Source organism: Phoca vitulina, unplaced genomic scaffold (assembly GCF_004348235.1).
Source record: "Phoca vitulina isolate PV1807 unplaced genomic scaffold, GSC_HSeal_1.0 scaffold28, whole genome shotgun sequence".
NCBI lineage: Eukaryota > Metazoa > Chordata > Mammalia > Carnivora > Phocidae > Phoca > Phoca vitulina.
In genome coordinates this window covers 11,626,573-11,651,256 of record NW_022589731.1, presented here as the reverse complement: position 1 = coordinate 11,651,256, position 24,684 = coordinate 11,626,573, and the positions used below count along the sequence as shown (strand labels likewise).

Sequence of the window (24,684 nt, the reverse complement as noted above, 5' to 3'; positions counted from 1 at the left end):
GGAGAGTCCCATTTACAAAAATGAGATTCATGGGCTGCTTTCCAGGAATCCCATATATATTGTTCAGTGAGGCATCCAGCATGAGATGCTCAGCTACTCACATGTGCCCTCAATTAATAGAGGCCTAGGAGAGCTTTCTGAAAATCACAGCCAAGACAATGTAATTAAATGTTCCCTGGGCCAGCTGGAGCTCGGGGGGTATTTCAATCACCCCCAAGGAAATGAACAGAGGAAGGACATCCATCCCCTTGGATCCACTGAGGTTCCTGGAGTTTCCATGCTGTGTGAGGCTAAGAAAGACTCAGTGCAGGGAAAGGGAGTGGAATGACACGGTGCTTAAGTCACTGTTTGCTGAGTGTGGGATGGGCGCACACCGGGGTTCAGAGCTGGGCTGCGTGCTGGGATTTCACAGAACACACGTGGAGTAACTGCTAACAGCTGCGCTTTTCCAGACTGTGCCGGCTGCGGAAGGGACATCAAGAACGGGCAGGCCCTCCTGGCCCTGGACAAGCAGTGGCATTTGGGATGTTTCAAGTGCAAGTCCTGCGGAAAGGTCCTCACCGGGGAGTACATCAGCAAGTAAGGCTGGGGCCCAGGCCGCGGGATCCTTGGGAGGGGCCCCCCAGCCCCCCCACCGGACATAGTGAGAGACATTAGCATCCCACCATCAATACGAAGTTTTGCTGTAGAACTTCTTTAGTCTTTATAAAAGGAATTTTATTCTGCTGCTGTTGCCATAGTCTGCCTGCAATAAATTTAATGAAATGTGAATCCTTGCCTAATTTAACAATTAGCAAAGCTGACATAAGGTTACACGGTGTGTTGTCATCAATGAAGCATTTAGTAATTTTACTTTCCCTCATTTTTTTTTTTTCCTGTTTGGAACTAGTAAGTAAACCTTTGTCCTCTTTCTAGGCCTTGAATGTATTTGTAGACACCTACCGCCCCCCCCCCAGACACACACAGGGTCTAAGCCCTGAGCGCATTGGGACCAATGCACAAAACAACCCACCAGGAATGGGTTCATGTTAGAGTCTGATGCTGCGGATAATAGCTAGAGTAAGTGTTGTTGTTGTTGTTGTTGTTGTTTTAATGTAGCCTGGAGAAACTAGTTACAGTGGTTACCTTTTGGTTTAAGGAAAAAAAGAATGAATATGGGCGTCCAGTGGCAGTGAGGGAAAATTTTCCCCTATAAACCTTTCTATGCTTTAAAAAATGTTCTCCAACCAGGTTAAATAGCTATTCAAAAGAGTTACGTGAATTTAATTTAAGAACAGAGTGAAACAACAACAACAAAAGTAACATGAGCCCCGCCCCCTAGAAATCCAATTCCGTAGGTCGGGGAGAAGCCCAGACGCCAGTAGCTGAAGGAAGAAACTTCTCAGGTGATTTCTGACGCACAGCCGAAGGAAGAGGAGACAGGAAGGTGCCCGACTGTCAAACTAACGGGGAAGGCTGTGTGGGAGTAGCTAACTGGGCTCTGCGGTGTGCTTTTTGACTCTTCCACTCAATGGCACACCTAGAAAACAACATTTTTACTGTGCTCTGAGGTAAATGAGGAGGTTCTGAGGGGCTGGATGAGCAGGCCCTGCAGCCCTCGGGCCTCCTGAGGGCAGAGGACCCAGCATCTCAGCGCTGCCGGGAGGTGATGACATGGGAGCTCAGGGAAGCTGTGAGGGGAAGGTGGCCTTGGGGCCTCCTCAGAGGAGGGTGAACGCTGCCGCCACATCTGAAGCCTATCTGGCCTGGGGGGGAGAGGGAATGGAGCCAGTGTCTTGCTAGTTAGTTCTGAGACAACAGGGAAGCAGCAGGGGTAACCATGTGGTGATCTGGCTGTAATCTCTGCGGAGCCGGGAGAACCACAGCCCTCTGTCCACGTGCTGTGGCTCCCCACGTGTGGTCACGTCTGACCAGGTCTCCAGGCGTGCGGACGCTGGGTGGGGGAGAATGCCGGCATGCCACCGTTCTGTGCAGAAGGGCTCCGAGGACTCGGTCCTGGTGTCTTCCCTGCCCCTCGGCCCCCCCTCAGGAGCTGAACGGCGTTCTGTGTTGCAGGGACGGCGCCCCGTACTGTGAAAAGGACTACCAGGGGCTCTTCGGGGTGAAATGCGAAGCCTGTCACCAGTTTATCACAGGGAAAGTCCTGGAGGTAAGTGGCTCCCGTCAAAGCTCCCGTCATGCTCCTCAGAAGCCGTCAGAAGCACAAAAGAGGCCCTTGTTCCATTTCCTCCATCTTCACCGCTGGAGGAAAGCAAGGAGTCGTCGATGACGGATCGCTCTCTCAGAGATTTAATGGGTCGGGCTGTCTTCACAGGCAGTTTCTACTAAACGTTCATGTGCAGTTGGAATGATGGAGAATTAATCAAAAGTGATAAGGGGACCACTAGGAATTATGGAGAAGGAAGGGTCCTATGAGACTATTTTTAGACGTCAGACAGCACGCGTGTGTGCGTGTCCACGTGCGCTCTCGCGGGTACGGGTGTGCGTGTGAGAGGGCACACTCAGGGAGCAGGGGCTCAGAGCTGAAGCAAAGGAAGGGTGGGTGAAAGGTGAAGGCATACACTTCCCCACCCTTAAAAACCACATCCTGTGTGACCCAGAACACCCTGGGGCCTGGGTCGAGCCAACCCGTCAGGTTCAGGTGTGACTGCCTCCCGCCACAGAGCCTGGTTCCTGCTCTCTCAGCCCCGGCCCCACCAGCGGCTGCCTCTGGGCTGAGCGCAGCCCCTCTTGGGCCAGAGCCCGTCCTGTGGACTTAGGGGCCGGAGTTCAGAGGGAGTCTCTGCCCCACTCCCCACCCCACCCCACCCCACCCCCTCCGTGGGGCCTTAACCAGATCTGATAAAAAAAAAAAAAAAGAAAGAAAAGATTACCTCATATCCGGCCCACATTTCAAGGTGGAGACTGTGTCCTGGGCAGAGGTACGTCAGGACACGGAGCACCTGGGAAGGCAGCCAACTGGTCCTGCAGCTTTGACAGACACCAGGGCACCGAATCGCCATAACCACATGCAAACCTCCCAGCAGGGCGTGTTTCAGAGACCCTGGGCACAAATCTGAGAGGCCCCCGAGTGTCTGTGGGCGGCTGCTGTGGGATGCCCAGTGAGGTCTAGCATAGCTTCCCTAATCCCAGGGCAAGCTCTGGGGGGTCGGGGGGGTTCCTCTCTGGGAGACACAGAAGGGCCCACATTGGCTGTGTGCTAGGACCTAGTGTAGCTAACTGGATTGGGGAGATAAGGAAGTGACTGCTACAGCTCTTTTACCCTGGGGAAGGGGCTTCCAGGAAGAAGGAGCAGCCTCCACAGGCCCAGAGGCATAGGACAAGCAGAGCAGAAACAAAAGTCAGATGGGCAGGAGCGCAGGTGGGAGAGATGACGCTAGGGGAGCGGGGAGGGACCGGAGCATGAGGACTTCGAGAGTCATATTCAGGACTTTGGGCTTTATCCTAAGAATGGTGGGAAGCCATTGAAGTGACTGTAGTTGGAGTTGAACGTGACTGGATCACATTGCTGTATAAAGAATGCATGGGACGCCGCCTGGGTGGTTCGGTCGGTTAAGCGGCTGACTCTTGGTTTTGGCTCAGGTCATGATCTCAAGATTGTGTTGGGCTCTGCGCTCAGCTCAGAGTCTGCTTGAGATTCTCTCTCCCTGTCCTTCTGCCCTTCCTGCTCGTGCTCTCTCTCTGAAATAAATAAATAAATATTAAAAAAAAAAAAAAAGAATGCATGGGAGTCCTCACATACACATAGAACCACACCCATAGCAGCTCTGTTCACAACAGCCAGAAGATGGAAACAACCCAGTGTCCGTGCATGGATGAATGGACCAACAAAATGTGGATATACAGACAAGGAATAATATTCAGCCTAAAAAAGGAAGGACTTCTGATACCTGCTACCACATGGATGAACCTTGAAAACATTATGCTAAGTGGAAGAAGCCAGACACAAAAGGCTACATACGGCTTGCTTCCATGTAGATGAAATATCCAGAAGAGGTAAATCCATAGAGACAGAAAGCAGACTGGAGGTTGCCTGGAGTTGGGGGGCGGGGGGTGGGGTGGGAAATAAGAGTAACTGCTCATTGGTACCCAACTGGAGCAGTGACATGTTTTGGAACAAGATAAAGGCGGTAAATGCACGACATTGTGACTGTCCTAACTGCTGCAGAATTTTTCACATTTAAATGGTTTATTTTATGGGATGTGAATTTTACCTCGAATTTTTTTAAAAAATGGTTGGGAAGGGGGTGAGGGTAGAGACAGGGAGGAGACTACTGCAGAACTCAGGGCACAAAACAGTGGGAGCACTGGCAGGAGGGAAACCCGAGAGGTGGACCCACCCTCCACACACAGTTGGGGGGGAGGCAGAGTTTTCATGGCCTTTCCAGTTTAATAGCTGGCCCAAGTGGGGTCAATGCTGGGCCCTCGGAGAAGCACCCCTGCGGGAAAGCTATTGGAGAAGCTGGTTGTGCCCTATCCAGAGTGCAGCATGAAGTCCAGGTGGTCAGACCACAAGACTCAAAGTGTGGTAGTGGGCGCTCCCCACCTGTCCCCTAAACATGTCTCTCATCCCTCCCCGGAGCTCGGAGGGGGGGCCCCACAGCATTTCCTTTGGGGTTCCCAAGTTTGATCTGCATAAGACTGAAATAAACCCATTGAGTTGGGAGCAAGGGGGAAATTGCATTTTAGAACAACAGTAATAAAATATCAGAACCATCTCCCAGATGTTTGGCTGTAGGAAGAGCAATGGGGAGACACTGAGCATAGCCCCCGGATTTGAGCCAGCCACGTTCACAGAAGGCGTGGATCGAAACAGCTGTCTCAGTCCACGGAGGGAACTGTGTTCCCTAAAAAGAGTTGGGGAGGCAGCAGACAGGGGGTGCTATCGATGACCTCAGATTTAGTTCAACAGCTGTGAGAAGGAATGTGTAAAATACACACCAGGTCCAAGAATATGCCATTTTGGAGAAACATCCGCGTACTCCAGCTCCCACCCTGGAGTGGGTGTTGGCGGTAGCTGCAGAAGCTCCTACCCCCTTGGCTTCGGGTTTCAGTGAGGTCCATCTGTCAGGTGGACGTTGTGGAGGCTTTGCACACGGTGCCTGCAGAATTGGGACTTCTGGGAGTCGTTTGTATGGGCTTCATGGTAGAGTCAAGACCCACCCAGCGGGAGTGCCGACCTCCTCAGAAGGGTGTGATCTAGAGAAATGTCCCGCCTGAGTAGCACACTGACATGTGACCAACTTTTGAGTCAGCTTGGCTTGGTTCCCCATGTAAACCCGACAGGTCTCAACACTCCACCCTCCTCCCGTGCCTTCATTCTCAGACCCCATCATTGAAACGTCATGATTGTGAATTTGTAAATGCTTTGATCCCTGTCTTTTGGATTTTTTCCCTTCCATTTTAGAAATGTGGTAAAATGCACCTAACATAAAATTTACCATCTTAATCACTTTTAAGTGTACAGTTCAGTGGTATTAAATATATCCATGATGTGGTGCAACCCTCACCACCATCCATCTCCATGACGCTTTACAGCTTGTAAAGCGGAGACGCTATACTTACTAAACAGTAAATCCTCATTCGCCTCTTCCCCCTCAAGCCCCAACAACAACCATCCTATTCTCTGTCTCGACTACTCTAGGCACCTTATATAGGTGGAATCATATAGTATCCAGGTGTGTGTGTGTATGTCTACTTTACTTTGAACAATGTCCTCAAGGTTCATCCGTGTTGTAGCATGTGCCAGAATTTCCTTCAAGACTGAATCATATTGCATTATATGGATATACCATGTTTTGCTTCTCCGTTCTGTGATCCTTATCTTTTTTTGTTACTGTTGTTTCTTCTGATTGGTTGTATCCATAGAGATTGTAAATGTATTAGTTTCCTGAATCTGCTCTAACAGTGGGGGCTTAAAACCACAGAAACTTACTCTCTGACAGTTCCAGAGGCCAGAAGTCCAAACCCAAGGTGACAGCAGGGCCATGCTCCCTCCAGAGGCTCTCGGGGGGAACTCTCCCTTGCCTCTTCCAGCCCGTGGTGGCCTGTGGCTGCATGACCCTGATCTCGGCCTTCATCTTCACATGACCTCCCCTCTGTGTCTTCTCTCTGTGTCATCGCTCTCTCTGCCTTGCTCTTAGGAGGACACTTGTCATTGGATTTAGGGCTCACCCAGATAATCCAGGATGATCTCAAGATCCTTAGCTTAATGATTACATCTGCAAAGGCCCTTTTTCCAAACATTCACCAGGTTCCAGAGATTTTATGTGGACATATCTTCTGGGCCACCCTTCAAATGCACTCCAGTAAAGCTGGGAACTTAGACAAGTATCATCCAGTGACCCTCACTAAGCATCAGAGGTGCCCAATAGCCTCCTCTCTGGGTGCTTTCACCTGAGATGCCTCCAGACACCTGAGGAAGCTTTTGCCTGACTGACTGGGGAGCAGTGTCTTCATGTGTTTTAATGAAAAAGGCTCCATGTGATAGGGAATCCGGGCTCTGCTCTTGGCTCTAGAACTCCCAGCTGTGGGACCTCAGGCAAGTGTCTCAACTTCTTTGAGCCTCAGTTTTTCAGTACAGGCATTAAAAATATATCCAAGCCTTGGACTGCTTGACTCCGAGTTTCCTTGGCTCTTAGGACCCGAGTTCTGTAAATCTCATGTCTTAGGTTTAAGGGGCTGGAGTCAGTGGTTCTTTCTCCTGGAGAGATTTTCCTGTAAACTGGCATGGAGCATATGCTCAAATTGTAGCTTTATCATTAGCTGGCTTTCAGTTTTGTTTTCAGCCACAAGATTCTCTTTTTTTGAGAGATCTTGCTATAAATGGTACATCTTTAAGAGCTTATGCTAATTAACCTATAAATTCTGGAGCTTTCTGAAGATGTTTACAACCTGCCTCCTAATTAAGTCCAGAATCAAAAACTTGAGTTTGCCAATAGCCTTCTATCTCTATCTGTATCTCAAAACTCGCCTCTGAAGCAACTTCCTCCCCCTCTCCCCACCCCCACCACCACCGCTCCTCTCCCCTCCTCCTGCTTTAGCAGGCTAACGGTACAGGAAGCTACAGGAGACTTCGGACTTAGATCATAGATGTCAGCAGACATTGGGCATCCCTTTGGTATGAATTTCCTCCCATCTTTGGTGAATGGCCCTTGGAGATCTCTTAACCTGCCAGCTTCATAAAGAAAGAAAAGAGCAACAAAATAATTCCAAAATGAAGGCAGCACCAGGAAAAAAAAAAAAAAAGCAAATGTCAGACTGGAACGAGAAGTGTTGAGGGTAAAGAAAAAGGGTTTGGCCCTTGTCCCCTCCCCCCAGTCTTGGGCTGTTCCATCAGCAAACCAAAGTCTTGAGCTATTCCATCAGCATCTCTCAGCTCTCCTGCACAATTCCCTTCTGCCAGGGACTCTGCGTTTACCCAGCACTCCACTGATTTCTTCAAGATAAATGCTTTCATCCCCAGGGAGCGTGGCTCCCTCTGCAGATGGGGCCTCCCTGAGCAGACACCTGCTAGACTACACGCCTCTGGAGCCTTCCTCTTGCAGCTCTTCTCTCAGGGACAAAGCAAAGCTGTGTTGTCAGCGCTTTTCTTGGTTGGGTCTCCTATTCTTTCCCTTTCCCTCTTCCCCACGTCACCACACCCAGGAAATCAATCCTCCTGTCCTGGGTGCCTTTCTTTCCAGAAAAGCTGGTGACACGTGTCTTTATGTGGCATGGTGTTTACTTGCCACTCGTGCCCTCTGGGGACAAGCGTGTGATGCTTCAGCCTGTCTACTGCACAGTGTAAGAGTGAGACCCTCCCATGCAGCCCAAGGCAGGTCCTCTGCCCCTTCAGTGCCTTCCCGTTCACACCTACTGGGTGATGGTGTCCTGTCTTACCTGTTAACTTGAAAATGATGGACGGACAAAAGGACAGGGTGTAGACATGCTTTAGACCCCTCCTGCTAAACTCCTGCTGCCGAGGAAATGGAATCACGACATGATTCAGCCAAATCCTTGTCCTTGATTCTCCCAGGGATTAAAAACAAGTAGCAACATTTGTTTTGTTTAACTTTTTGACTGCTTTTTCATAAAGCCCAGGGACAAAGGTTTGGGATGTTCCTGTGAAATTAATTCACATTATAAAGTGGAGGCCCTTGGCCCCTTCTTTCCTTTAGGTGCGGGTATTCCAAGTTGCGCTGTAAGAACCATAAGCAGTGGGCTGGTCTTGTTCTGGGCTCATCTGTTACGTAGTGAGAAGAAATGCGGTTCTCCCGTGGCACTTGCACGATATAGAATCTGTTTGCAACCATCAAAGATGTCATTTGCAAAAGACAGGCTGAAATGCCACCTGCCCCGTTCTTCCTTGGTTTTTGTCATACACACGTAAAGCAAGCATAGCACCCCGTGTTCTCATCGAAAACTGATTACATTCTTCCCATTCCCACTGTGCTCAAAGGAATTCACGCTTCCACTTAACTCTGAACCCAAATGTTTTTGAGGATTAGGGAGAGGGAAAAGAATCAAGTAATCCTGGTAGTAATGGTTGAGATGGTCTATGTCTCGGGGGACAGTGAAACACCACAATATCCTGCTCTTGTATAATATTTTTAATGCTTGCTAATGATCTCATAAATATTTAATTCGCACAACAGGCCTGTAAAGTGGTCAAGGCAGCTACTATTGACCTCCATTTACAGATGAGGTTACTGAGTGCCAGGAGCTCGGGGGCTAATTAGTAACACACCGCGTTTAGAGGCCAGGTCTCTCAGTTCTCAGAAGATAGGCACATATACACGGCTTCATGATCCACCTGGCAGTAATCATTGCAGAACACGGGCAATTAATTTGCTTCCCTAAATAACTTGCTGAAGGACCAAAATTTGTCATTCCCGGTGAAACAGAAAGTCTTATCTTACTAGTGGCCCTGTTACACCTACTTTCGGGATGATAAACATTTGCTGCTTGTTTGGTATACTTTTTACCCGTGTAAAATGTCATTGAAAGTCAGTGACCCCTCTCATAGAGTCTGCTGGACTTCTGTGTAGTCGTAGCTCACAGTGTCTGGTCTATGCAGTCACAGCTCACAGCGTCTGGTCTATGCAGCCAGAGCTCACAGCGTCTGGTCTATGCAGTCATAGCTCACAGCGTCTGGTCTATGCAGTCATAGCTCACAGTGTCTGGTCTATGCAGTCATAGCTCACAGCGTCTGGTCTATGCAGTCATAGCTCACAGCGTCTGGTCTGTGCATCCAGAGCTCACAGCGTCTGGTCTATGCAGTCATAGCTCACAGCATCTGGTCTATGCAGTCATAGCTCACAGTGTCTGGTCTATGCAGTCATAGCTCACAGCGTCTGGTCTATGCAGTCATAGCTCACAGCGTCTGGTCTGTGCATCCAGAGCTCACAGCGTCTGGTCTATGCAGTCATAGCTCACAGCGTCTGGTCTATGCAGTCATAGCTCACAGCGTCTGGTCTGTGCATCCAGAGCTCACAGCGTCTGGTCTATGCAGTCATAGCTCACAGTGTCTGGTCTATGCAGTCATAGCTCACAGCGTCTGGTCTGTGCATCCAGAGCTCACAGCGTCTGGTCTATGCAGTCACAGCTCACAGCGTCTGGTCTATGCAGTCATAGCTCACAGCGTCTGGTCTATGCAGCCATAGCTCACAGCGTCTGGTCTGTGCAGTCATAGCTCACAGCGTCTGGTCTATGCAGTCACAGCTCACAGCGTCTGGTCTATGCAGTCATAGCTCACAGCGTCTGGTCTATGCAGCCAGAGCTCACAGCGTCTGGTCTGTGCAGTCATAGCTCACAGCGTCTGGTCTATGCAGCCAGAGCTCACAGCGTCTGGTCTATGCAGTCATAGCTCATAGTGTCTCCTCTCCTTTAATCAGCTGTAGGCTCCACGAGGGCACCTGGCATGGCCCTTGGAGAATACTGTACATGGATGAAGCTGTCTCAGGTTAGACAGCATGCTTTCTTCACAGAGCTCTAGTCTAGGACTCTCTCGAGCTCAGTAGATCGACAAGAAGGTCCTGTGAAGCAGGGCAATATAGGGATACCTGTCATCTTTCCTAATTTAAAATTATAGCTTAACAATAAACTGTAGAAATGGGATATACAGTCATACCTGGTATATCCACACAATATAATATTATTCAGCAAAAAGGGATGAAGTGCTGCTAACACGCTACCACAAGGATGAACCTTGGAAACATGATGCCCAGTGAAAGAAGCCAGGGACGAAAGACCTCATATTATATGATTCCACTCATGTGAAATGTCAATGTCTAGAATAGGCAAACCCACAGAGGCAAAGTAGATTAGGGGTTGCCAGGGGCTAGGAGAATGGGGAAAATGACTGCTAATGGGTACAGGGTTTTTGGGGGGGGGGGTTGATGAAAACATTCTTGAATTAGATAGAGGTGATGGTTGCACGAGCCTGAATATATAAAAACCACTGAATTGCATACTTTGAAAGGCTGAATTTTATGGTATGTGAATAATGTCCCAATTTAAATATATATGTATACACACACACACATCGTCTGTCATCTGTCTATGCAGAGACATACAGGAGACAGGGAGCTGGAATCCTGTTATTCTCCATTTTCTTACCTGTGAAATAAGAATACTAATCACCACGTCTCAAGGCTGCAGGATTTGAAAAAAAGAAGGCAGGCAAAACCGCTGACCTAGTTAATAATGAGGGTTGTCCTTCCTTCTGTCTCTCTCCTTTCTTCCAGTCTTTGATGGTTTAACTTATTAGGTAGAAGAACAGTGGGTAAAGGGCAAGAATCGGGGATTCCAGTCAATCACTGTCTTCCTGCAACATTGTATGCCAGGTTTTTTCCCTTCCTGAGCATTCCAACTTTTGGTTGCCTGGGTAGCCACGGGTTGCCATTGCACAGAACTGTGCCCTTGATCACAAACTATGACTTGATTAATATCAGATCTTCCCAGCACAGGAAAGCGAACTCAGGTTTATATTTAATGTATGGTTTATGATGTGTTGGTTGCAACAGCTTATTTGCAAAGAGTAACTTGGTGCTCATATTTTGTCCCCTCCATTGTGAACAGATTTGGAATTGGCCCAGTAGGACATAAGCACATTGACGTGATAAATGATTTGAGGAAAATCTATCTGATTCACCCAAAGTTATCCACTTTCTCCTCCATTAATGACAAGAGGAAATATGTCACCAGGGTAACAGAGGACTATGTTCACAAGCAGTAAAGTTTCAATATTTATTAAATAATTCACCCCATTTCCTGTCAGCACAAATGGAAGGGCTTCCTTATCCGGATATGACATTTTGAAAAGAACTTGTATTTTGAGTTAAAACTATGTTTTGTATTTCAGTGTTAACTTCAGAGAGTTTAGCTTATTGCTGGTGAAGTGTGTGTGTGTGTGTGTGTGTGTGTGTGTGTGTGTGTGTGTGTGTTGGTGGGTGTGGGAGTGACAGTTGAACCAAGTGGTAGAATGTGACTCTTACAGAGAAGTGAACAAGTTGTATTGAAGTTATGCTGGTGGCCCAATATTGGGGGCCAAAGAAGAAAATGTAAGATATAGGACTTGTTCTCAGATAGATGAAATGTGCATTTGTAAAAGTAATAGGGTGTTCAAGTCTACAACTACACCCCCTGGAGGGTCCAGGCAACCCCCCAGTACTCAAGCACCCGAGGCTATTAAAGCATCGTCAAAGGTAGAGAGTGATTGTCAGTGGTGGTATTGAACTTAAGAAATGATCAGGATCTGACAGCAGAGAGACAGCCCGCCTAGACAGCATAGTGATGGGATGGGTCTCCTGGTCTGGCCAGTGTTCTGGGCACAGAAGTGATGACCCATGAGAGTTGTCCTTTCTACTCCCCGGGGCCCTAACTGGGCCTCAGAAGGGCTCATGTACCTGTTCTCTCAGGCCCAGAGCACCAATCCTTTCCCTTCCTGCTGTTGCTTACCTGCTCCCATTCCCGGCCCTATTTATGACTTCTTTTACTGCTCTTCCACTAAAGGATGATTATACCCCTTCTTCTACGTGATTGATTCCAAGGTGCCTCACCTGCCCTGCACAGGTGGCGTTCGATGAATTCCAGGGTAATTTCCGTGACCTTCTCTTGGTGGAGCAGAAAAAGATTTTAATCTTTGGCAATGTATATCAGTACACGAAAGCTGAGTGGGGACCCATAGTAGTGTGAGGGCTGAGTAGGAGGCACACACAGTGAATAACCTGGGTTTAAAAGAGTTGTTTGTCAGCTATTAGAAAAACAGTCAGCTTTGGATTTTGAGGCATGGATCATCACTGGTAGGTGCAAGTGGGAAATTATCTCCATTTGCTGCTGTTATTGAAGTCTTAGGTCACTTTTTTCCAGCCTTGTTTGTTACTTTGACTTAATGTGTGATTTGATTTTACTAGTTTAATTGCATGCTTATAATATGCTATTTTCCACTTCAAATAATTTTTGTAAGTAGGCTATACATTTTAGAAACTAAAAATTTTTTTAAAAATTTTTCCATTAAAGACTAGCATTATTTTAGTTTAATTATGAGGTAAACTGGCTTCTGTGGGCTCCCCTGGACCCATTCTCCATTTGGAAGAAAATCAGCCCTATTAGAAAATGCTTGCCATCCACTTGGATCTGCCTATCTGGCCACTGGTGGTTGGCAAGAGAGCCCAGTGGCTTTCTACACCCTTTCTCCAGGAATCTGGGTTGTGCCTCTGGTGGGTATTATGGCAGCCCTTTGAGTCTCAAGCCATCTTCTCTAGCTTCTGGATTCATGACAACACGGACAAAAGGTGGCATCTCAAGCTACCTCTGCTCTATTTTGTCCTTGTGCTTTTGTCCACAAAGCCTTTCCCAGTTCAGCATTGAACTGGGGGGCACAAAGGTCACCAGGACAACTTCCATACTGGGCATAGCTTTCTCTAGGTAAGGATGTGAAATTTGCCACAAAGCCCAGGAGATGAATGCTCCAGGGGACATGGGAGCATTTGGTTCCCTTGGCCCCCAGGCAGCAATGCTGCCCTCCTGCCTGTCCTATTGGGAACAGGCTTCCTTCTCTTTTGTTTTCCACCTGAACATGCTTGCTTCCTGGACCTCATGGCTTCCCACTTTGTGAGGGATACTATGCCAATTCCAGCAGATGGACCTGCTTCGAGCTTGCCAGCTAGTCAGGAAGAATGATGGTTAGGGCCGGGGCCCATACAGCCCAGTAGAAATGAACTGATACAGTAATTTCTCCCCCAAAAGGACACTTTGGAGTAGCCTTACAAATGAAACCGATTTATAAACTACTTATTTTCATGGCCCTAAAGCAAAACTCAAAGCTGCAGGCATCTTGGAAACACGGATAAATCTGGAATCACCTCAAAGAGATCCCTGTGCCCACCCTTTAATTCTTTACTCTTTATTTTCTTTCCCTAAATCACATCCATAGGCATGGACAAGAGACAGGTCAATGGGAAAGGCCTCTTGTTATTGCTCAACAAGGACTGTCCAAGCAGGCAGACTTCTCAAACCTCTTGACTCCACATGGTGATTATTTCTTGGCCCCTTTTACTTGGAAACTCACAAGTTTGGCAATTTGCTCGATAAATCTGAAGATGAACCATCCTCTTTCTCCCCATCTTGGAAGATAGAGAGGTAGTTAAATAAAATCTGAAAGAGGGGCCAATCCTCCAAATATAGGAGAGTAGACCAATGAAATCTGGGGATCAGTGATCCCAGTTCTGATGTCCCAATACTTCCAGCCATGACTGAGAGCCCAGGTGAGTTTCCCCTTTTCCTTTGTAAGGAGGGTCTCCTTTGCTCCTCTGACAAACAGTTGACTGCCTGCTAATTTCCCAGACGTGGGACAAAGTTCTGGGATCACAGAAATAAAAGCTATAGTCCCTGACCACCAAGGTTTTAAGGCTGGGATCCTACAACTGCTATGCATGAGAATCACCTGGGTACCTGGTTGAAAGTGTCGGTTCCCAGGCCTCACCCAGAGATTCTGATTCAAGGGGGTCTAGGCCTGGGCCCAGGAATCTGCATGTTAACATGCCACCTTGCTCTGGGTGATTCTGGTGGGGGAGGGGGATTGTGGGCAACAGATCACACTGGGAAAAACTGGCCCTATGAGGGTGTGGTGAAGGCACATTCATGGAGGCTTTTGACTCCTTGAGAGAAAAACACGTTAAAAAATGCCCTCTGATTATTATAATGTGCAATCCAGTAGCTTCCTCTTCATCTTAGAAGCACTGCTTTGTTGCTAAAAACCTTACATTTCTTTTTTTTTTATGGTATATTTGAAATTTGCAGTTTAAATTGTCACAGTTTCATTTTATTTTTTAATTTTATTGTTATGTTAATCACCATACATTACATCATTATTTTTGATGTAGTGTTCCATGATTCATTATTTGCGTATAACACCCAGTGCTCCATGCAGAACGTGCCCTCTTTAATACCCATCACCGGGCTAACCCATCCCCTCACCCCCCTCCCCTCTAGAACCCTCAGTTTGTTTCTCAGAGTCCAGAGTCTCTCATGGTTCGTCTCCCGCTCCGATTTCCACCCCCTTCATAAACCTTACATTTTCTTCATCGGTGTTGGGAATTGCTTCCACACATACACAAGAGGTCTTTCTACTAGCTCATTTTATGGGCAAATAATCTTCATGAAAAATTTCCCTAGATCACTTCAGTGGTATTAAAAATGACAAGAGTTGTAGCAGAATCCTGTCCTAGTCCTAAGAAAGGGGTACATCAAAAAGTGCTGTGCTATCAGAGTAGAAGGTTTCTGGCTCCTTCTGTCTGTTCACATATATGAACAGCCTGTGGCTTCACCTTCTGTCACTGGCTCATCTGGGATTTCTGCAGAATGGTTTAGTTGGCAATGAGGTTACGTGTGTAAAGTGCCTGGAATATAGAAGGTCTCTGTTGATTTTTTTGGCTGCAATAAAAGAGCACAGTGTGAACTGTACCAAAAATACGACTCAAGGAAGCTTGATGAGCAAAGTCGTTTTTGGATCACATTTCTCTCTCAAAAAAAAAAAAAAAAAAAAAAGACCATGAAAATCAGAAAATTCTGAATAACCAATGGGAATCAAAATCAAGTCGTTCCCGATTTTACTCCATAAAGGATTTCATAATATGTGCCTCAAAAGCAGCACTTGAAGGACAAGGTTACCAGCTGTTAGCTGTGCTCCAATGAAACACCTTTCCATCATCTCAAACCCAGGAAAGAAACTTTAAAAAAGCCTAAGAATCTGGTTTCCGTGCAAGCCTCTGACTCGGGGACAATGCCTGTCAGATGTGTGACGCAGGCTGTAGTTGAGTGACCCTGAAGGAATGGTACTTTCCCCAACCTGCGTTAAAAAAAAAAAAAAAAAAAAGAAAAAAGAAAAGCTACCCCCCTCCTTTTTGTGGGAACTTGGACTGGCCCGTAGTGGTTTGCTGGTGTGCTGAACTAGTGAGTACAGGGAGGGGAGAGGCGTGAGAACGCCTGCCCCGCTCTGTTTTCCGGGCGTGTGCGCCTCTCGAGCGGCGCCTTCGCCTGGCTTCGCAGAGAAGCCCGCGCACCTGACCCAGGAGGGCAGGGAGCCCCGGTGTGTGGGGCCCGTCCCGTCTGGGGGGCTGGGGCCGGCGATCACCAGCCTCTTTGCCGCGCTCCCAGCTCAGCACCGCCAGGGAGCAGGAGTAGAAGAGGAGGAACCCTGGCAGAAGGTAAAGCAGGGAGCGCGCGAGGCGTCTGTCTGTCCTTCGCTTTGCAGGGCAGACGTGAGATTCCTGGCTTCCTTGGTGACCCGGGAGTCCCCCCCCCCCCCCCCCCCCCCCCCCCCCCAGGGTCCTCCAGATGTGCTCAGCTGCGTGCTGGCCGCAGAAGCCGCTTGCATTGGCCTGAACTACGTTTTTATTTAAACTCTTTGGGGTTTTTTAATGATACAGAATGAACTTGGGAGCTTTTTTCCCTTGACACAGTGCTAGTGAAGAGCAGGAAAGGCGGGTTATTTGAGAGTTCTAGTTTATTGACCTTTTAACAGTGCTTGTGTTTTTTCAGACTACTGCCCCCAAGACTGAAAGGAAAATGTGGTTTCCAGAGTTATTTTGTTTTGTTTTGTCTGTGGTTTGTGGAGCTCTGTGGAATTTATATTTGAGATGAAAGGGTTTTGGAGTCCTATTTGGGGGATTTGGTGGTGCAGGGCCTTGAGTAGATCTACCTGTTACTATAAATGTGTGGGGTTTTTTTTTTTTTTTTAAGAAGTTCCCCATGAATGAAAATGAGGAAGCAAAACGTTCAGGTATTATTCATATTTTTTATAGCCACAGATTGAAAAGGCTTGTCTGTTACCTGTCCCACCATCTTTGAGCGTGAAGTGAAAGCAACCTAGAGACTCTTGCCTTTGGGTTGAAAATAGTTTTCCTAAAAACTTGCTTCTTAAACTGTGCTCTAAAGTTTATTTTTTTAGGAAAAAAAAGTTTTAAAATATGCTACACTAGCTCTAAAGGAGGAATGAGATGAGGAAAATCTCAACTGTGAAAGAAATAGATTTCTGATTTTGGAAAGGGAAAGAAAAAAAAAAAGAATCTAGCCCCAAACCCAGCGCGATAGCAGCTTCATCCGTCACTTAACTGGGATTGGGGATTTAAAAGAAAATTGAGCCTGTTTTCTCTGAGACGGTCTCATGAGGAATGTTAAGAGGATGTGAAGTTATTTAGATTATCCAAACAGGTTCTGACAAGTAAGTGAAAATAACTCATTAAATTATAATTGTTGCCATTCTATAATGGATCAAAAGGCTTGTTGAGTCACGGTGTACTTACAGAATAGGTGAATTTGCTACGGCTCATTGGCATAAATTACTTTTGAGAAAGCTTTTTAAGACTAAGTATGCGGCCTTGCCGAGTGTCTCATTATAGTTCTTTGAATGCATGTTTTGACCAAATGTTTTCAAGTGGGTGCTCAGCCATTTTTATGTGTCAATGAGTCTAACCCTTGCATCGTGGCTTATCCAGCTGATTCAGGGAATATCGTATCAGGACAACAGATCTGCAGGTTTTTCCCTCCAACTAAATAATAGCTCATTTAAAAAGATGGAAAAGTCCAAAATATGCAGTCCCTGCATCCCAACTCTAGAGGGATGATCATGATTTTGCCTCCTGTAGACCAGAGTTTCTCAGCCTCCGCACTATTAACATTTTGGACGGGATGATTCTTTGTTGTGGAGGATGGTCCTGTGGGATGTTCAGCAGTACCCCTTGGCCTCTACTCATTACTGACCGTAGCCCTCCCTCCCCAGTTGTGACAACCAAAAATGTCTCAGATGTTTCCAGGTGTTCCCTAAAGGGCAGAATCACCGGCCAGTTGAACCACTGCTGTAAAGAAACCACTTTTGAGACCAGCTGCCACAGAGAGGAAGAGAGGGCTACAAGGAGGGGGGCCAGACCCCAAGGGACAGTGGCTGAGTCAAAGGAACAGTGACAGGACAGGCCTTGTTCAATACAGTTCCTTGGTTGTATAGTAGTCCGACTCCTCTAAAGTGAATCTCATCTTAAGTGCATCCCAGGAATGTACTGTTTTTTTAAAAAGGGGATCTCATGTAATAGCCCACTTTATAAAGCAAATAATTACCCATAACTTATCACGTCTGCAAATATAGGTTTTTTGATATGTGGGCTCTGAATAAATCTGGGCACGCATATTTGGGTTTCTCTTTTGGAACTGAGTGCTTTCATTTCTCTTTTCCTTTCCCCTTCTATGCCAGTGGGTCTCAAACTTTCTGATTTTCCAGGAATTGGGTTTCTTTTGCCAATGAAATAGAATAGTCACAGCCTTTCTCCAGGTCACAGATAACGATAAAGTCCATGGCTGGACTTTTTTTTTTTCATTTACAATTTTTCCTATACCTTTAGCACGTGCTGCTGCTTATTGGCTCTCAAAGGTTAGTAACAGATTATAAAGTGAGTGAAGTTGTAGCAAACAAACACTGATACAAAACATCTGAAATAGCTAATTTCTCATAGTTCCACTTCTAACCCTAACCCTACTTCTTTGGGTGGACCCATGTTGCAATTACAGATTTAAATTTTATAAGTATACATTCATAACCTCATAAAATAGTTCTCTTGCAAACCAGTTATGCGTGTTACATTTTCATGGCATTTCTCCAAGAACGTGGTAGGTTGCACTGAGCACCATGACTTCCAGGAGCTACCACTAAACAGGAGGAGACAGGCCACTCTGGGGAACACTCCCCTCAAGCCCAGCTGGGCCGGGGGGGCGGGGGGCGGTGAGTGGCATTTGGCATTGGCCGGACATATCAGGAAATGCCTCTACTTGTTGGAGTCCATTCTTGGTGACAGGGTTGGAGTGGCCCATGGTGTTACCAACAAATTATGTTTTCTGCTTTTTGATTGCAAAGCAAACCTTCCTTTTACCTTGAAAACCGTCCTTTTACCGCTACCTAGAGGTACCAGTGTATCATATCATACATACACCATGTGCTCTCTTAGAAACATTTTCTCATTATTCAATTTAGCTCCCTCCTTCACTAGACCTAAGGCCCATGAGCACAAAGAATGCTAGTATTTTAGGTCCATTTTATCCCCAAGATGCAGCACAGTGTCTACCCGTATTGGTTTTGCTCAGTAGTTGATGAATAAGTGAATGACCGTCAATGATTCCCATAGAAAGACCACCCAGGAGGTTGGTCTGTGAGAAGCTCACATGCCATGTTCACATAGTCTGTCTGTAATTTTTTCAAAAGGACAAATCCAGTTCCCATCAAAGCAGCTTTTAATGTTTGAGGCACTACCAGAGGAATCTTTTAAGAATGCAGAAAAAGCGGATCTACGGATTGTAGAATTTGGAATGGGGGAGCTTTATAAATTTTTCTTCATGAGGTCCAGAAATTAAACTTCTGCTGTTACTTAAAATCCCACATGCTAAAGATGCCACACAGATTTAATAACCTAAAAAGCAGACCAACACTAGGATTTAACCCAAAGGCATGCTCTTCTCAACCTCTTTGTTGAAAATTATCTGGTCAAAAGAAAGAACTTGTAGATCACAAATGAAAAAATATGCCTCCTTAACTCTATGTATCCTAACATGACATCCTGGAGTATTGGGGGGGGGGGTGTCTCCTGGGAGGTTGAAATGAGCCCTCATTTCCTGAACCAGGTGTCAGGACTTAGGGTGTCCAAATAAGGCAGACGACTTGAAATGGGAGAGAAGCTGAAGATGGTCTTCATGCTGTTGTGTGTACAGAGACCCAAGCTCCATTTTCCTAAGAACAGCTGCTGCTATGAGTCTGTATGAGCAAGAATGAGTCTTACCAGCACCAAGGTGTGGCCTCGGGGAGTGGGGCCCCTAGTAAAAGAGGAAACACACCCTGCTACTTTTCTTGTTCACCAAGCCCAGAATGGTTTTGGCAAACATGCATCTGCGTCCTCCTCAGCATTGCTTCACATTGAGGTCGTGTTTTGCTCATAAACATTAGATGAAGCAGAAATGTTTGCTTATACTTGAGACTGCTTTTATCTTTCCCTCCTGCCAAATAATCCTTTTGCTGGTTTGTCTTGGTTCTCTGCAGCTGGCTTCTTGCATCCGTGCATATATCCGTATACCTTGTCCAAATAAATATACTTGAAAGATAGAGAAATGTGTTTTTGCAAAGTTTAGAACATCCTCTTACAGAGAGTTGAAGCCCAGCTTTCTGCTTTGTTTTGGCAGCTTGTTTAGGATGCAAAGTGTATCTGGTTCTGGCAATAGATTAAAGAAGGGTGTTGGTTCTTACATAACAAAGTTGAGGGCCTGAGGACTGGAGGGGAGGCAGGGTAGATTTCCATGCTTCCCTTTGTGTTTTTTATAGTTTGAAAGCGTGAGAAAAAAAAAATGTTATTGACTGGGTTTTTTGTTTTGACTTTAAATCTCAGAATTATAAAAACCTATTGAAAAATCTTATCTCAGCTTACCCAGCCCTCTATGATTAAGCTTCTGCTCTGCCTCCTGGTCACCTACATCTGTCCCACTCATTAATACCAGCCCCCTGGCCTGCTTTCTGTCTTTCTGTCCCTCAAGACTTGTTCTTTCCATTTCAGGGGCTTTGCACTCGCTGTTCTCTGCCTGGAACATCCTTCCCCCAAGTCTTGGGGTACTCATTATTCACCCTGCCTGCCATTCCTTAGAGAAGCCTCCCCTGATCACTGTAGCTGAAGCTGTCTTCACCTACCCAACACTAGGTCATCTTCTATCCCCTGGACCTGTATTATTTTCTTTATAGTACTCCCCTCCCCCCCCACCACCACCCTGCCCCATGATCTAAAATTCTTCTATGCCCGTGTACCTGTCTATTCTCTGCCTCCCGTTGCTAGAATGTGAACTTCGTGACAGGGGCAGCCATATCCCCAGCACCTAAAACATTATCTGACGGAGGGTGGTGCTCAGTAAATGGACAGGTTAATGGATGAATGGGAAGGGGTGGTGGGAGGAAGGACTATCTGCTTCATAAAGACCTCCTCCCCTTTAAATCTAACTGAGTGCCCCTCTTCTGGGATGTCTCCCTGACTCCCCTGCATAGCATCCTTGGAGGATTTTCTCCCTGACACCCGCCTCACTTGGGACATTACACAGCAGTCTTATCCTCTTGTAGGCACTTGTTTCTGGGTCAACCACCCCTCTGCAGGGTAAGCTCCTTGAGGGCAGGAGTATATAATAAAGTTTAGTTCCTACCCGTTCTTACTGCCTTTGTACTTTATAAACCTATCTCATTTAAGTCCCTCTTTTTTCCTCAAATTTTTCTTTAAATTCTAGTTAGTGAACACACAGTGCAATATTGGTTTCAGGAGTAGAATTCAGTGATTCATCACTTACATACAACACCCAGTGCGCATCTCAGCAGCTGCCCTCCTTACAACCCATCACCCATCTAGCCCCTCCCCCACCCGCCTCCATCAACCCTCAGTTTGTTCTATCTTTAAGAGTCTCTTATGGTTTTTGTCCGTCCCTCTTTTTTCTTTTTTTCCCTTCACACCCTCCCATAAGTTCTGTTTTGTTTCTTAAATTCCACATATGAGTGAAATCATATGGTAATTGCCTTTCTCTGACTCATTTCGCTTAGCATTATACTCTGTAGCTCATTAAAGTCCTTTTACCAACTCTGCACGCAGTACTCACTATTACTCTCATCCTCGTTTCGCAAATGACAAAACTGAGGCTCAGAGCAGCTGCCCCAAGGCATACAGATGATTACTAGGAGGGTCAGAATTTGAATCCAAGATGTCTGTCTTCAAAGCCCACCTTCTACGGCCGCCTTCTCCTCCTCATCAGTGTCTGTCTCACGGGTCCACCATATTTGCCAAATGAATGAAACCTCAGACTTCACCTCCTCCCTCTCTTCCCTACTGTTTGAGCTTATAAATATTATTTATAATATCTGTAGTAATTATATAAGTATTATAAATACGAGCTTGTTAGTTCATCTCTAAGGACAGCTAGCTTGTATGTCATGTCCCTTTTTTGAACTGATAGAGCTTAATTGACTAAACTCTCATTTTTCTTATGTAAACACATCTATTAGTGAAAATTTCAGCTGCCATGTGTTCTTCAACCGAGGGGTGGGGGGAGTTCCATTGGGTGGGTACAAATTTCCGTGAAAAAGCCTAAAAATTCTGAGTGTCAGCATTTCTTCTGCGTTTTTAACATAACCAAGTGCTTCCAGTCGCCTGGCTTGCCTTCACACCAGTCTTTATGAGTTTGGTTGGTCCCGGGATGTTCCTTCGCTGAAGTAGAAAGCCAAGTTCAGGAGCCTTTGCAGACATCCAGATGTAATTCTCTAACCCATTCTAAGATGGCAGAACTGCTGTCTTTACGTAGAGCTGAGGTGGGAATTGTTTACTGTGCTCACGCCCAGGGGTTTCTGCGCTGGTGTGAGTCCCCGTGTGGAAGGGAGGCAGCCTCTGCTGGCATGTCAGCTGCGGGTCCCTCATTGTCTGAGAGCTGAATTTTCCAGCATCTAAGTCCTGATGACAGCTCTAGCAGGGCAGGGTCTGCAGCCTCGTCAGGCTGGTCCGTGGAAGCTTTTCTTGGCGCATAATCAAGTTTCACCCAGGTTTGGGCCAACCCAGCTGATTGCCATCTTCCTCGGTAGGAGGCTTGATAGGCAGGAAGGTGACATCCACACGCTATTTGTGGATATGACAAAGCTCCAGAGGCCCTCCGGCATTGGGGCAGGACCACTAAGTGCTCAGCTACGGCATGTGTGAGGAATCTGTGGGTGAACCCCAGTGGGCCATCCAGCTTCTCGATCCATCACAAAGAAAACAGCCACTTACTGGCCCTTTAACCATCCCCGAGTGAGGTTGGAGGGACTTTGACTTTTTAACGCAGCTTCTCAAGTGCCATAATGGCCTTGGATGCGCTCACTGGTAAGTATGTCTTGTGATTTGCAATTGAACTTGCTGTGCAATGAGAGTATGAGAAAGGAGTTTCTGACTGGTTAATTGTTCACTCATGCCACTCCCAGACTAGAGCCATTTGGTAACTGGGGCCTTACCTAACCTAAACTCATACCAACAAGAGCTGCAACTCAGTTGGCTGGTTTCCAGACTTGACCTTGCACCAACCAGAAAGATCTCTTCTCCACCTGCTTTTCTGTGTTAAAGGTAGTTCCTGCTCAAGACTCCTAAGAACTAATCATGGCAGGAAAAGTTCCATAGATTTCATCTACTCTGACCTTCTTCAAGTTAAGGACACTAGACCCAAGAAACACAAGAAGGCATAGCCCATTGGTGAGGAAGCCACAAGTGGACCTCAGAGCAATTTGGTACCTCCCCAACCCCCAGCACGCCCCAGGCTGCGCCCTTCAACTACTTCTCTGTTTATTGTACCAGAAAAACCAAAGGACAGCAAACTCTTTCTGTGATGGGCCAGATGGTAAATATTTTCAGCTTTGTGGACCATACTGTTTCTATCTCAACTACTCAACCCTGCTACGTAAAGCCAAAGCAGCTGTGGATACCAGATAAATAGATGGACGTGACTGTCCAATAAAGTTTCATTTATAAAAGCAGGTTGTGAGCCAGATTGGGCCCACAGGCTGCAGTTTGCTAACCCTGATATAAGGTAAAAGTAAATATCTCCGTTCACTCCCTAGCCCGCTCCCCAGAGGTGGCTATTGATTGAACGTCCAGTCTGTTCTCCCTGGCATGCATCAACATGTTTAGTCACATACATTTTGTCCTACAGAATGTAGAGTTCTGTACCTTGCTTTGCTCCTGTTTCCTATGTACAGATCCACATGGGAGGGTATATACTCTTTTTTATACAAATATGACCACATTGTGCATAGTTTTCTACAGTTTCCTTTTCTTCACTTGGCAATGACTCAGTGTCAGTGCTTTGTTGATTTATGACTCCTTTTTAATGGGGACATGATGGCCTCCATCTCTACCTTCCATCAAGAAATCATACCAAATACAAAAGAATAACTGTATATGTAAATAATTACTGGTCAACAGTCAAAGATAATGTCTTGTTTGCTTCACATTGTCATATGGTGACACTCCATGTTAGCCTTTCTTTTTTTTTTTTTTAAGGTTTTACTTATTTTTGCAAGAGAGAGTGCATGCGTGTCAGCACGTGCATGCAAGGGGGGAGGGGGGAGGGGCACAGGGAGAAACAGACTCCCCTCTGAGCAGGAAGACTGACTCATGACTCCATCCCAGGACCCTGGGATCATCACCTGAGTGGAAGTCAGATGCTTAACCGCCTGAGTCACCCAGGCGCCCCTCCACATTAGCCTTTCTAAAGGGGGGACTAAGCTTCTGCCTGACTTACTCCCAGCTCAGCACTGCATCCAAGTGGTGAGTTAATAAATGATTTTGCATGACTGAAGGGTTCAGAGCAAGTTTTAGGTTAGCATCGTGGTTGATTATGAGGAGATTTCTGTAAAACCTTGAAAATTCCAAGTGTTTTGTGATGCTGTAGAGTGTGCGTTGTTAACAGGACAGACCCACACCACATACTATGCTGTCCCTTTAGGGCCTGTGCATTTGGAGATGCCCTTTGTTAGTTTCCTAGAGCCACTGTAACAAAGTGCCACAAACTTGGTGGCTTAAAACAGGAGAAACTTGTACTCTCACAATTCTGGGGGCCAGACAACTGAAATCAAGGTATGGGCAGGTATTGTTTCCTTCTGGAATCTCTGATGGAGAACTCGTCCCTAGTTCTCTCCTAGCCCCTGGTGGCCGCAGGCAATCCTGGGCATTCCTTGGCTTGTGGACATATCATTCCAGTCGTTGGCCTTCCTCTCTGCATCTCTGAATCTATTTGCCCTTCTCTTGCCACCAGAATCCAGGATGACTCTCATCTCAAGATCCTTACCTTAATGGCGTCTGCAAAAACCCTTATTCCAAGCAAGATTACCTTCTGAAGTTCCAGGTTAGACGTATTTTGTGAGGGTCACAATTCAACCCATTCCATGTTCTTTATCTGAAAACCAGTGTTCTTCCTTCTCAGGCTTTTCCTCCTGTTTGTGAGGAAAGGGGCAAAAGCCTTATTCTTGTCCTCATCAGAAGCCCTGCTCTCTGAGAACCCTGGGAGCCCGGGGAATGGCACCTGCTGTTAGTCATTTACAAATCTAAAATCAGTTGCAAAAAACTAGCAGCCAGAACTGCCAGGCTTCTAAGAGTTTTCTTGGGAGTTTAGCTAAATGAAAAG

At 46.4% G+C, this 24,684-nt stretch overlaps 1 protein-coding gene across 15 annotated transcripts in view; it reads left to right on the top strand.

Annotated features, from left to right (window-relative positions):
- The window catches only part of ABLIM1 (actin binding LIM protein 1), a 291,744-nt gene that overhangs the window by 188,226 nt on the left and 78,834 nt on the right, over positions 1-24,684 (top strand). For all 15 annotated transcript variants that reach the window (XM_032423139.1, XM_032423124.1, XM_032423132.1 and 12 more), the window contains exons 5-6: positions 453-579; positions 2,056-2,149. In XM_032423139.1, coding sequence (XP_032279030.1) covers positions 453-579; positions 2,056-2,149 — 221 coding nt within the window. The remainder of the gene's footprint in view (positions 1-452; positions 580-2,055; positions 2,150-24,684) is intronic.